At 43.1% G+C, this 15168-nt stretch overlaps 1 protein-coding gene across 1 annotated transcript in view; it reads left to right on the top strand.

Moving 5' to 3' along the window:
• Positions 1-7780, top strand: part of LOC148039109 (uncharacterized) — a 64355-nt gene extending 56575 nt beyond the window's left edge. The window contains exon 5 of the mRNA XM_087674995.1: positions 6672-7780. Within this exon, the coding sequence (XP_087531121.1) occupies positions 6672-7580 (909 nt within the window). The 3' untranslated portion in view covers positions 7581-7780. The remainder of the gene's footprint in view (positions 1-6671) is intronic.
• The last annotated feature ends 7388 nt before the right edge of the window (positions 7781-15168 follow it).

Raw genomic sequence — 15168 nt, 5'->3', positions numbered from 1 at the left:
ATCTGGCACAATAGGACATGTCGGAAAGCAGCTGTACAGCCAGCTGAGCCAACCTGCATTAGTTCTTGTGTTTTTTGCTGGCTATTTATTGGTCCCAATCTCCACACACTTCCTCACTTCTGATCTCAGGTTTCCAGGCTGCTGATCATGAAGATTGCCCTCCGGGTTCACCGAGTGTGAGATCTTTGAGGTGGAGGCATATATAGACATACTCTCTGCACCCGTATACATATTTGCATCCTTATACAACATTTTTCACTGTAGATTTTCTGCGTTCCACTCTCTCTTTCTCTCTCTCTCTTCTCTCTCTGTTCACTCTTTGTCTTGGTCATACGCTTCAAGACTACTTCACTCTGACATTGTCATCATGGATTGTATCAACTAGGGTTTCTCATTTTATCGTAGCTCATAGTCTTAGCCTATAGTTGATTTTCTTTTATGCTTATTGTTCTTCCAAACAATTGTATCATCACATAGTTGGTTGTAACTTATGGTCTCATAGGTCACTTTGGCCTTTTGTAGACGTGAATATATCATTTAATTTGTGTGTGTGTGTGTGTGTGTCTCTTTGTGACTCTTTTGCTTTTGTATTTGAGGATCAACACATGCCCCTCCCTTTTATCTTTTTTGCTTGCACTCTCTACACTACTTGCCTTAACATGTGTCCATCTAACTTTACTCCACTCTAAGAAGGCTCGAACGGTAAAGGAGTAGGCATATTGCTTGGTGCAATTTGATATAGTCAAAGCCACAACAAATCAATTTTTGAAATTTGGAGATCCTGCCATAGGCACCATCTTTGCTGTGTTTTAGCCCTCTAGACTTGTCCTCTACATGTCAACCACCCACTTTGGCAAAACCATATACCCTTGATTTCTGACTGATTTATAGAGACAAAGGCTTTGAGACATTAGGGGGACCATGGTCATTATGGAGAGTGTTATGGAGGTAATATCCCCAAATTGGAGGTCTAATATAGATGTCGTGCAAACCTAGATTGGTCTCTTTACCAGAGGAGACACTCCTATTATATAGGTCGCACCAGTGGAGAGAAAGTGTTTACCTCCTCAATATAGGAAGATGGAAAGCCTAAGAGAGGATTTGGATTGGTTGAAGTTCATGCGATGCTCTTGACATAGGCTCAAAGTGATGGCTCGGCGTGAAAAGAGTTGGTCACACCTCTTGTAGTAGTTGCACTAGTGGAGAGAATGTTTACATTCTCAATATAGGAGGATGGTAGACTTAAGAGAGAGAATTTGGATCAGGCGAAGTTCTTAGGATGCTCTCAACATAGGACTAAAGTTGTGGCTCATTGTGACAAGAGTTGATGCTTAGACCTGTATTTGAAGATATTCATGATGAATGGTTGAAGGTACTAAGCCTATTGAAGTGGCTTACTCCAAATATTATAGTAGGACACTGTGGAGTGGAGGGATCCCTTTGAAATGAGATGTAGGAATGTCCCCTTTTCTTGGATACATCACTAGATGGGGACGAGGATCAAATGAGCAAGATTAGAGTGATACTAGTTGGTACTTTGCATTGCATTGGATAGGGTATCTTAACAGCTTTCTTGGTGGACTTTTGGAGGAGATTGGATGATAACTTTAGACCTAGAAATATTTCACTCAATCTGTGGTTACCAGCGCACAAAAACTTAGAAGTTGGTACTTGGCTTGGTTATGGTAGGGATCTAGTCATATGTGCTAGATGTGGAGAGCCAAAGGAGATGCAGAGACATTGTATACAGGATTGCCTAGAGCTCATGAGGTTTGGAGGAGAGCCCTGAGGATGGCATTTCATGACACAACAGAGACTTCAATAGTGACATTGCCCATACTCTGTGAATTCCCCCATATCATCCTGCTCTTGTAACATCTCCTTTGATGCGTCCAAGAAAGACACTTGATGATGGGCCGTTTTGGCATTAAAGTCCCCTAGTAGGATGATGTCTCTTTCCCTTGAAAACTCCTATATATCCTCATCCAAGGCCATATATGGTGATTGCCCCTTGGGTGGGCTATATCAGGATTTCAGGGGGGGGAAGTAACATATGGCAATGTAGAGAGTCGGCTCTTTGCCTTGTACTGTCACCCACATGTACCCGATGTCACGTGGTTCTGTGTCCACAACTTCAAAACTTACAAGATCTTTGATAGTGTCAAGATTTCATCTGTTTGCCTATGGGATCTATCTGTCATTGTTTATGTTGAAAATCACTTTATCTGTGATCAACTGTCATGAATTTTGGATCAGTTTTACACCTCTGTTTGAGTTCAAACTGGTAGGACCTTTGATGGGCAGTTCAATGGCCAATTTAAATGACATAGGACAAAGTTTGGGGCAGGGATCAAGGGCAGTAGGGCTGGACCTGCTTTTTGTGCCGCAAATTGCGGGTGCTTACAGGAAGCCTACTACTGAATGCTTTGGGGGCAGAGGTCTCATGCTTTTTGGTTGGAGAAAACTAGGAGAAAGCAAAGCATAACTGAAGGATGCATGGAGAAGACTGATAGATGTGGTTGTATGCATGAAGAGGGATTGATCTGGGTATCTTTGGACTGCTGTGAGGATTGATCTGTGCAGAGATTACAGGTTGTTCACTGCTTGCTCAGGGAGTTCTACCTTGAAATAGGTGCTATCTATTGCTCTGGTGCCGCTCTGCTCAAGATCCCACTGCCACCAGCTCCTGCTTGTGCGCCATGCAAGGAAGAGAACAGCTGCTGAAGACTGAGCTGTTGTATACACAGTTGCCAGCTCCACCTGTTCAGCCACTCTAGCCCGACATTGACCAACACAACTGCCAGAACCACCGACTGCTCTTGCTGCACAAGTAGGTGTGCCAACTCAGCCTGCAGGTCATGCCAACAATGCCTGTGCTGCCAGAGGCGTTGCCTGCTGCTCCAACTCTGCCCACTGCATTCTGCCATGCAGCACCAGTTCTGTCGCTAAAGGCACCAGTGCTACCACCTGCCTGGTTTGCCGGCTGTACTTGTGAGCACCACCTCTACCCACTTGGTTCGCCATCCTGCGTTGTCTCGCTTGGAGGAGCCACCTGCTGTGCTTAATCTGTACTACGCCTGCCTAGTCCTGCACCCCTATTGCTCAATATACCAGTTCGCCTGTCAGCACTCTAGCCTGCCTTCCTTGTCCACCTCCAGCCCTCCTTCTGCTCTATTGGACACAACGCTAGCTCTGCCTGGCTGTTCTGCCATGCCTTGCTGCCTCCTGGCCACTGCTATCGCCACAGTCGCCGCCTTTGCCTCTTGGCCTCCGTCAGCCAACGTGCCGCCAGCTTCCCCCAACGGTCTCTCTGACGTTGCCATTGCCACCACCTGGACTGCACACTCAGCCGAAGCTGCCATTGAGTCCCAAACACAGTGCGCACTTTGCGAGGTGCCCAAAATTTGGGACTTTCCATCAATTCGGCTTTCAGCGTGCGAATCGACACTCAGCAATCCGACGTTGTGCAATTTCTTCCCGATTTGCGTAAGAAATTTTGGGCTTTTTGTTCTAGAGTCTTTGACACACATCATGAGGTAGATTCCAACTGCTGTTCATTGTTGGCACACATCCCAAGGTGACATTGCTGCAAAAATTTGAATTGCAAGGTGTAATTTTCTTTGATTTCCTTGAAATTTTGTGAAGAATATTGGGGCTTTTTCCCAACATGCATTCCAAGGTAGAAAATAGGTGGTAGAACAACATTAAATTTCTGTAACATTCAGATTGGACAGCAAATTTTGGGGAAATTCAGTACATTTTGGTGAGACTCAGCATTAAATTACTGTAAACTGTACTTTTGTGGGCATGCACTTTGAGGCACGTGTGGTACAAGAGTGCATTGCTGTCATTTGCAGGCTAAAGTGTTGATTTGTGTGACATGGGGCACATTTGGCATATTTGTGACAATTTGGTACTTGCATTCTAATCCTGTGGGGATTTTTGGTTCTTAGAGAAGTACACTCTATACTTCACCTTTGAAGTATTTGGCTGCTGTTTTTGTGCATTATTGACAGCATAGCACATCAAGGGTATAATGATCAGAGCAACATTCTTGGTGTCCTCACTCAGGGGGACAAACTTGATGGCACAAACTACCTGTTGTGGAGTTTTATGGTAAGCAACCTTCTTGTGGTGAAGGACTTGTGGGACTATGTCATTGGTGATGTGTAGTAACCACAAGGTCTTGCACCTAAAGACACCTTAGCATAATGCTTGAGGATAGGTTGCTAGTGTTGCTTCCATGATTAGAGGAAGTGGGACTCGAAGGATGCACATGCAATAGGTTGCCAGTGTTGCTTCCTTGATCAGAGGAAGTGGGACTCGAAGGATGCACATGCAATATCTTTGATTACCTTACCAGTGAAAAGTGAAATTATTCCACACATTCGGTCTTGTAGGACCTCAAAATGCCCTGTCAAATCCATCATCCCCTGGGCACTTCCCTGATGGTAGTGCTAGCAAGGCCTTGGCATTGTCCTCCTCTAAGAATGGGGCCATCTAATGTGTCCTCATGCTCTCTATGACCACTCTCCTGGTACTTTGCCACATAATCTCTCTATGCCCCTCCAATCCTGGAGGCCTCGTTGTCGTGCCCAAAATAGCAATTAATAATGTGTGGCCACCTGACCAATCTCTTGTGTTCCTTGGACAAGGGATCCATTTGCTCTTCTAAGTTGTCTAACATCCTATCTAGAGTGTTGGGAACTTGTGATGCAAAAGAAATCTTTGTTCACACTATCTCCTGCCTATGTCCATAAAGAGGCCCTTGCATGGTACTTGTACTCTGATTTGGTCTCCTTCATAGCATCTATTTCCACTTTAGCTGCATATATCCTCTTTTCCACCAACCTACATCCTCGTTGTCTTTACTCCTCCCTTTGAAGTGCTACTGCTAATGAGGCTCTAGGGGCCCTCTCTTTCTCTAAGAAACCTTTCCTCTTGCTCCTAGCCTTCTCCTTAAGAAAGGAGGTTACCTCCTGCAAACTCTCAACCAAGTCTCCAGTTGCCTTGCTCACTGAAAATGACTTGGCCCTCCAAATCTTGGTAATGTCCTTCCTCGATTCCTTGTCATAGTACAAGTGTAAAGGAATTCTGATGCTGGTAGCTATTCCTGTGGTCCCCTCCATAAGAATCAATTGTATCAGTGCATGATCTAATAAAATAGTTCTTGGAACAATACTGACTAGACCCCCCTTGTTACAAGCCCAGTCATCTATATGAAATCTGTTCAACCAAAGAAGATCCTGGCACCAACTATCCTATCTCTTCTGGAGAACTGCAAAGAGCCTGTAAATTTTCCAAACTCTACCATGAACAGAGGGTCATGTCCTCTAATATGGAAGATAAAATCCTCCCAAAGTACTTGCTCTCCTCTTCTGATAGTGTCTATGCATCTGGCCCTTCTATCCTCCAAGGCCCCAACTATATTAAAATCCCCACCTACAATCGAGTGGTCAACATGAGGTAGAGATTGAGTTAAGTGTAGTCCAAAAAAGTCTTCTCTCCTTTTGGCGATTAGGGGCATATATGACCAGCAAGCCTATTAATGCCTCCTCCACTCTCACAGATACCTAGAGTGCTCTCCCTGCTATAAGGATGCCCCAATTTTGTACTGCATGAAGCCAATGCTCACTCATACAAAGGCATACTCCTGCCTGTATCTTTGAGGCTTCTATAGTGGTCGCCCAATACATGAAACTTCATCCAGGCAAGAGCTTCCTATTGCCTGGGAAATCCTCTCTTTCAAGAGGTGATGCTCCTGTAGCATAAGAAAATCCACTGATCCTCCAACTAGTACTCTATGGAGATCCTATCTCATGAGGTTCCGTCCTTGGCAGGAAAGTCTTCCACCAAAGCCTCGAATGTTCTGTGAGAGGATCCTGATGGAAATATTCTAAGTCTCTCAGGTCGGCGTGGCTCCATGGACCATGTCTGTCTCTTCTGCTGCCTAATGTATACTGTGTCCTGTCTCATTGCTGCAATTTTTGCAGCTTCGTGAAGAAATGGGAACTCAATGGAGACTAAAGAATCATCTGAATCTGTGCCAAACTCCTCCTTGCTCCCTCCTTCCCTTTGATGAGTAACTAGATCATCTCTCTCTGCATGGGAATCTCTCCCTCCTGCTGAGTATGAGGGACCTTAGAAACAAATTGCTTGATGTGGATTTGGTTATGTGTGATAAATATATAAATTATTATCATGCAAACACTGCCAACTTACAAGCTGAAGATTGTGAAGAACAAAAAGCTGGATAACTGGCAATGAAAAATTGCCTAGGTGCAGTTACAAATAACTTTGTTGCGAAGGTTGCAATCCCACTGCCATGGGTTGCTGCCCTGCCTGCTATAAGTCTGTTTCTGGCATTTTCAGCTGCATATGAAGAAAACAATACAATATAAAGCTATACACATTTTCTAGTGAATGATTCGATAAAAAACGTCTATGAAAATGAGTTTTTGTTGCATACAAAAACATATTCCAAAGAAACAGTATTAAAATGTTTTCCAATAGTAAATCTATGATTTATAGTACGAGTATCTCATGACAGATTTTCTAAGGAGGAAAATTGTGTGCACTCAGCTGGTTAAGCTTATCATCCACACTAAGTTTTTGGTCAAATGCATAAATGTTTCAATTATAGAGCAGTCTTAAGAAAAATCACTTTACAGGTTTTTGTAGGAGAGGCACCAAAATTGTGTGAAGAAGACAAAGAAACTATCAAGAGAAAACGAGTGGCACTTGCTTCCTTTCCCTCCAGAGAAAAGTTGACTATCCTGGGCAATATCTACAACACAATGTTTCAATGTGAGAACATGTCACGACCCAGGAGAAGTGAGCAGAATTCATGGAATCCATGCTTGGTATTTTTGACCATCGATGCTGCAAGAAGAGGAGGAGAAGTAATGGAAATTCTTCGAAGTAAGGAGTGTGCTTCTCAGTTGCTCATTTGCTGTGAAGCTGTTTGTGAGTTAATGCACGCATATCCACCTGATAACTTACTGCCAGATAAGTTTGTCAATGAGTGCCTGAGATTATGTACATCCAGAGCAGACATAATCAAATGGGCAGAGACTGATTTACTTGAAGCATACCAAGATTCAAATTCAGCACAGTTCTGGGACATGCTTACTCACCATGCTTTTTTTCTGACAATACACAATCTTGCCACTGTGAAACAGATAGCATCAATATTTACTGACATTCTTTTGCCTTCAGCAAGATTGCAGGATGGCTCAATAGAAGAATATGACACTGCAAGGTACAATCTTACACTGTTTCTTGAGTTGCTTTTAGGTGCTAGGCACCTGCCAAGAGACCACAAACCTCAACTTTGTGGTTCTGCGGATCAGGAGTGCCAGTCACAGCTTGCATTATGTGAAGCTCAAGACAACCGTAAAGAGGTTGCTTGGATGCCTGTGCTTCCAGCCCCAACTCCAAATTCTGTCTTGATTAAAGATGCCAAAGCATTGAAAACAGCTCCTCCAGCCCATAAGAACAGTGTCCCATGTATATCTTGTGCTATGTTATCACACTGTCTTCCATGGAGAAGAAATAGGCAAAAAGAGAGTTTATCCTGATGTTGCATTGACTGTATAACAGCACTTTTGTAGAAAGTTGTAACAGTATTTTTCTTCCATGTAGATCTGATGGCATGTTCTGTCTCTGGGTTTAAAGAATTGCTTTTTGGTGGACAGCTGAGAGCAGATGTGTAATAGCTACAAGCTTTACCTCCATTTGTAGATCTCCAAAATTTGCGTGCTATAAATTAAGATCAGAACTCTTCATCACTAATGCATTGAAAGAAAATGATAAAGCACCAGCTTTTCAATGCTTTTTCTATGCATTGTGCCAAGGAAAGGCAGTGTTCAATCAAAGCTTTCAGAGTAGAGGTTGAAAGCCCAAGTTTATCGCTTTCTGCACAATGTGAAGACATATTTGAGAGTTACAGCCCTTAAAAACAAGACTAGCATTGTTGCTTCGTGGCTGCAAAGCAGTATTGAAATGGACGCAAGACAACTTTACTTTCCTTGCTTCTTCCTCCCCTGTGTCCGATTTGGGTCTTATGATTTTCCATTCTCTTTCTCTCTCCAAAAAAACACACACACACACACACTCTCTCTCTCTCTCTCTTTTTTTTCGTAAACTCTCTCTCTCTCTCTCTCTCTCTCTCTCTCATAATAGGTAATTGTATTAATTATAGTTTTGAGGCAGCCCACCAACCATGACATGCCAAAGGAAGACTTTACTTTTGTATGGTGTCTTATTCAACCAACCCTCCATAATAGTCATTTTTCACCAATGTTGAGATTTGTGTATACCCCAGACAATATTGGCCTTGATGACTAGCCAATGGTGGTCCTTAATCATAAGATGGTATATACTTGATTTACCGAATTCTTTTCCAGTTGGAGTCGACTTGCAGGGTCTCAAATTTTTAATAAAGGCTTTATTAATTACCAAAAGATAATCTCAAATTTATAGCATGACCATGAGTACAAAGATATAGCATGATCAAAAGTACAAAGGAAGTAGATGGCCTGTAGGGGAGTTGAAGAAATTACAGTGTGCTAAGAAAGCAAATCCTATCTAGGGAGAATATCCATCTTTTCACTTTTCTTATTGGGAGTAAAGGTGCATGTAGCTAGCCACTCGTGTATTACCACACTGACAGTACCCGCACACATGTACACTGCAGGTGGTAGGCACCCATCACTGCCACTTCATTCTTTATTCTTTCAGTGACATTTGAATAAAGGGAAGGTTGGCCACACATTGAGATTGTTGGAGTTCCCACATATTCTCTCTCTCTTGCTCCTCCCACCATAGCTCTTGCTTCCACTCACTTGCATGCTTCCACTCCGAGCTCACGCCCTTCAACTGGTATCAAAGCCAGTTTCTTCGAGAGCTTGAGCTTGACTCAACTTCCATTTGAATACCTACAGTAGGGTTTCCCATTGGTAGCTATAGCTTCACCTCTTGAGGTTCATATTGGCCTTCCATTGCTTTAGCATTCATCAAGACCTTTTGAGGCTTGATCTAGGGCCTTGTTAGAGGCCATTGAGCATTGCCACAAGGCCTATTGAGGCTAGCATTTGAAGCAGCCCCTCCATCAACAGTCCATGTGTTTGCGCCTGTTTAGGCAGCCCTCCGCCCTGTCAGATTTGACCCCTCTCCCACCTCCCGTGTGGCCTTTGGCATTTGGATAATCATCTCCGCCACCCTTGGCATTGGCATTGAGCTTGAGATTTGAGCTCATACACTTTAGTTCCCTGCTATATACAGAAGTAGACCTGTTGCTTACATGTCTATGAAGGCTTTACTTCATTATATTTGGAGCTGATTTGTTGTTGACCTTGCAATCTCAACATGGGCAAGGACTCATTGATATCCCGATTCAATGGTGTTGGATTCCATACATGGCAAACTAGGATCAAACTCATCCTAATGAAGAAAGGCTTGTGGTCAATCATAAGTGGTCAAGAGAAGAAACCAAGGGAAGCTGCATTTTCAGTCGTATGGGATAAAAATGATGATAAGGCTCAAACTATTATCAAGCTCGAACTTGATGACAACTATAAGTCAAGATTGTGGGAGAGAAGGAAGGAGTCTCACTTGTAGCTTTCTTGCTTGCACAATGGGGGAATACACACAGAGGTGGAGGCTGAAAACAGTTTTTCTCTTCTTAGTTTGTGTAAGCAAAAAAGAACTCTAGTACAAAGAAATAAAAGAACCCTATATATGGGTCTCAAACCAAACTCAACTAACTAAGGTGGCATACTAACTGAGCCATGAACTAGAGTAGATAAGGATAGCTATCATGTAGCTATTATTCATGGGCGGTGTACCAACCGCATCTGCAACTGACAAGTCGGTGGCATAAATACACAACGGTCACCCTGGCGTATCATGAGTGGAGCTCGATATCTCAACACTCCCCCTCGAGCTCAATCCCAATTCCTGCACACCAAGCAGGTCTCTGAACTTGCGCAGCTTCTCTACGCCCAATGCCTTCGTAAATATGTCAGCTACCTGATCCTCTGTGCTGACATAAACTAGATCAATAAGACCTAGTAAAACCCTCTCCCGCACATAGTGATAATGCACCTCAATGTGCTTTGTTCTAGCATGATAGACTGGGTTATTTGCCAAGTGTATACTACTCATGTTGTCACAATAAATGACAACTGACCCATCTGTAGGCTGATGCATATCATAAAGTAGCTTATGCAACCAAGCTACCTCACATGCAGCCATTGCTGCACCCCTGTATTCAGCCTCTGTGCTGGACAAGGCAACTGTAGGCTGTTTCTTACTGCTCCAAGTGACTGCAGCACTCCCAAAAGAGAACACATATCCACTGGTAGATCGTCTATCAGAAATGCTACCAGCCCAATCAGCATCAGTGTATCCATGCAACTGTATCTGAACCCCAGTCTCATAAAATAGTCCATACTGCAATGTGGACTTCACATACCTGAGTATGCGTCTAGCCGCATCCAAATGCGGTTTCCTTGGAGCCTGCATAAACTGACTTACCAATCCAACAGCATAGCTCAAATCTGGCCTGGTAATAGTCATATAAATCAAGCTTCCTACTATGCGTCTGTACATAGTAGGGTCTTCCAGAAGCTCACCTGCATCTGCGCTCAGCTTCACATTCTGCTCCAAAGGAACTGAAATAGGCTTACAGCCTGTCATCCCATATTTGGACAGCATGTCCAATCCATACTGCCTCTGCAAGAGCTGTATCCCACTTGGTGATCTAATCACCTCAATGCCCAAGAAATAACGCAGCTCTCCCAAATCCTTCATCTCAAACTTCTGCTTCAAGAGCATTTTCACATTAAGGATATCTTCATCACTGTCACCTGTCATAATCAAATCATCAACATAAATGACAAGTAGCATAATACCTTTCTTTGTTTTTCTCACATAAAGTGAGAAATCTGCCTTGGAAATCTGAAAGCCAATAGTGACAAGATACTGTCCTATCTTGTCAGACCATGCTCTAGGTGCTTGCTTCAAGCCATACAAGGCTTTCTTCAACCTGCAAACAAACTCAGGATGAACAGCATGCACATAACGTGGTGGCTGCTCCATATAGACATCTTATTGCAAATCACCATGCAAGAAGGCATTCTTTACATCCATCTGATGTAAAGACCATCCCTTTGATGCAGCCATAGCAATGACTGCTCTTACGGTTGCCATCCTTGCAACCGGACTGAATGTTTCTTCATAGTAAATGCCATATGTTTGTGCATACCCCTTGACTACTAATCTTGCCTTGTATCTGTTCACAGAACCATCTGCATTGTGCTTCACCTTATAAATCCACTTACAGCCAATTGCATTCTTACCTTTAGGCAAAGGTACCAATTCCCATGTAGCATTTGCTTCCAAGGCATCCATTTCTTCATCCATGGCTTTCTCCCATTTTTCTTTTCCCATGGCTTGCTCAAAAGAAGTGGGTTCTGGTTCCTATATCACTTTGACCATATATGCATAGTGAATGGCTGTAAATCCATCATATTTCAGCCTATCCACAGGATACCTAGCTCTCCTAGACCTGTGCAAAATAGGTTCACTCCCAGGTGCTCTCAAAACATCCCTGGTCTTCCTTACTCCAGGTGTAACAATAGAAGGAATACCCAACTCATCATTAATGCTCTGTTCTGAGCCACTGGATTCACCATCCACATAAGAGTGACCTGGATTCACATCAAACATGGGCTGATCAACCTTCTCTTTTCCTTTTCGTGATACCTGCATACCACTATCTGCATTGCTTTGAGAAGATTCTCCTGATCTCAATCTGCCTGTCCATGGCGAAGAATGTGAACCACTGCTAGAGGACGCTCCAGGTCCACTAATATTTTGTGACTGCTGCTGTGAATTCTGTGCAGCATTACCATTTTGTGCATCTACATCATCAATCACATTTACTGGTTTATACCAACTACTCATCTCATAAAAAACAACATCTCTGCTCATTGTAAACTTACGAGTAGAAGGGTTATGGCATCTATACCCTTTTTGCTGCAGAGAGTAACCAATAAAGATGCACTTCTCAGCTTTTGGATCCAACTTGGATCTCAACTCATCTGGCACATGTACATAGGCAATGCAACAAAAAATTTTCAAATGAGAAATATCTGGTTTCCTACTAGTATACCTCTCCTCTGGAGTCATCCCATGTATTGCTGCAGTGGGAGTCCTGTTCATTATATAGACTGCCGTAACAATTGCTTCAGCCCAGTAAAAATCTGGCAAGTCTTTTTCGTTGAGCATGGCACGAGATACCTCTCCAATATGGTATACATTGTCCAACGAAGCCAAATCCAGATCCTTGTCAGTGGCAAACCAAACGCTACCTTGAGCCTGAATCTTCACCGAGGAGTTGTTTCCTACGCAGACCTGCCCGGTTGTAGGGGCTCGGGTATAGAAATTGTTCTCTATAGGAGTCATATGATGTGTAGCTCCACTGTCCACAATCCAAACAGGAGCTGAAGGGCTCGGCTATGACGAGTGGGCCTCTGCGGTAACCTCGTCAAGAGGCAAATCACAGATGTGGACGAGACTTGCATCTAATGTCTCTATGGAGACGATCAAGGCCTTTGCAGACCAGTCAGACAAACCCTCTGGAGTTGAGAACTTTGTCGACTGAGATGGCTGAGCGGTGGCACTATGAGTCTGACCTTTAAGCTGCCCGTTGCCATCGCCATGCCTCCCTTACTAGGGGTTACCCCACTAAGGAGCGGGGGTTTGAGTTTTAGATTTGGGTGTTGTGCCTCTGGCCTTTGAGCGACATTCGTCATCAAAATGACTAGCCTTTTCACAATGTTGACAATACATATTCTTTTTAGGTACATTCTGCCACCCTTGTTTGAGTTGTAACTGGGAGTTTCCTTGTGATTTCCCAGATTGAGTTTGTTTTGGATTTTGAGTGGAGGTTTGATTTTGTTTGCCCTTCCCTTGTTGCCCCTTCTCAGAATGACCAACAAGAGCCCCCTCTGAGGAAGAGTTCATATGAAATTGATCGAACAATCATGCATAACGCAACAGCTGACACTCAAATTCATAGAAAGTAGGCATGATAGACTTTGAAACTATACCTTCCACAAAATTGAAGTATTTCCTAGGGAGTTTGTTTAGAAATAATGTGACTTAATTGTCCAAGGACTTGGGAGTCCCTCTAGTGCCAAGAAGTCGCCGATACTTAGTCAACTTAACGTTCAAGTCATCCCTCACTGATTTTAAAGAGTTGGAGCTCATAGTCAAGATTTATACGACATGTCCTATCCCGAGCCGCATAGTGGTCAGTCAAGTGTGCCCATCGTTCTAACGCTAAGTCAAAATGCTGAAACTGAGAAGGAAACTCAAACAATAAGCCCTGCATTAGCTCGACAATAGTAGAGGCATTCCTAGCCTTCCATGAGCGGACAACCTCGTATGGAACAAGTGCGGAATCGGGTTGGGATTCCAATCCTTACACAAGATCCCATAGGTTCTAAGAGTCAAGTACATGTCTCATCAAGTTCGACCGAGTGGTAAAGTTTGACCCATTAAAACGAGTCTTATCATTGAAAGCATGCTTGGCAGAAGATAAGGTGGAACCATGAGGTGTCGGGAAAGTGGGATAAGATGGAGGTGGAGGATAAGATGGCGGTGGTGGATATGTCTGATAGAAAGAATGAGGGGAAAAAGGTGGATAGGCAGAAATGAGGAAGAAAAGGTGGATAGGCAGAAATGAGGGGGAAAAGGTGGATAGGCAGAAATAGGCTGGGAGTGCGGAGGCCCTGGAATGAGGGGGAAATGGTGGATAGGCAGAAATAGGCTGGGAGTGCGGAGGCCCTGGAACATGAATGTTTCCATAAGGTGCCGATAGAGATGGAGGCATTTGGACACAAAAGCTGCTAAAATATTGAGAATGCATGCTATGGAGGATCACTGATGAGCAAATAGACAATCATAATGAGGCAAAGGCATTGACAAAGAAGAACAACTAATATTATCCAAGCATAATGCAAGTACAATTGAATGATAATAACTGATGGAATGAGTGTGGGGATGAGTGCCTTTTATAGGCTTACAGTAGGTGATATTGGTAGGTGGAGAAAGGTGGAAAGTGACCATGGTATTCACCAACTATGGTTTTAATAAACCATGCATACATGACCTAGTCTAAGGCTTTATTTGCAGTCTGTTTCTTTGCCTTGTTTGTTCCAAACAAAGAGGCTATGGTGGATGTGATTGCACATTTCTCAATATCCCTCCTCAATCACAGCTAGAAAAGACATTGAGTATACAAAGGCTACCGTGAGTAGAACCTTGCTAAGTATAGACATGGAAAAAAAACAACCATACAAAGCTAGAGGTTGTTATAAGGCCTCACTAAGTGTGTAGAGGCTGTAATGTGCAGAGGTTACATGAGGAGTATAGGAACTTATGGTGGGAACATTAGGCAGGTCCACATTTTAAACTTAAAAAAGTCTATCAGAAAATGAACTACAAAAGAGGGACTGGTGAGTCCTATCCTTTTGTTCTTGGGTTCTTCTTCTCCTTCTTCTTCAATGTTGTCTTTATCTTCTTTGACTGTAGCAAGATATGCTCTTTGAGACCTTTCCTTAGCATAACAAAATTTCTCAATATGCCCAGTTTTCTTACAAAAGTCACAGACTACGCTCTTCTTTCCTTCCACATAGAGGAGTTGTTGGTCTCCTCTTGGGATGCTTGTTTCTCCCTTGTTCTTGATCTTATTTTCCTCTTCCAGGAGAGAGGCTTTGATGTCCACAAGTTTCGGCTTCGGCATGTTGATTAATGTGGTAGATACATTATCAAACTCAGGTGGAAAACTCTTGAGAAGCACTCCAATGCAAATGTCTTCATCCATCTTCAAGTTGATTCCTGTAAGTTGTGTCAACAAGCTTTCCATATATTTCAAATGAGTTGCAAGTGAGGTATTACTTTGTATGTCAAGTCTAAAAAATTTAATCAGTAAGCCATATTTGGAGGATTTAGAATGAGCTCCAAACAGGGTTTCTAATCGATTCCATGTCACGTAAGAGGTTTCACAATTATCAACGTGATGAATATAGTGTTGAGATATCGAGCTCCACTCGTGATACGCCAGGGTGACCGTTGTGTATTTATGTCACCGACTTG

The sequence above is a fragment of the Lygodium microphyllum genome, chromosome 3, assembly GCF_053477565.2.
Source record: "Lygodium microphyllum isolate KBCC chromosome 3, Lygodium_microphyllum_v1.1.10, whole genome shotgun sequence".
Classification (NCBI taxonomy): domain Eukaryota; kingdom Viridiplantae; phylum Streptophyta; class Polypodiopsida; order Schizaeales; family Lygodiaceae; genus Lygodium; species Lygodium microphyllum.
This window is presented reverse-complemented; position numbering and strand designations above follow the sequence as displayed.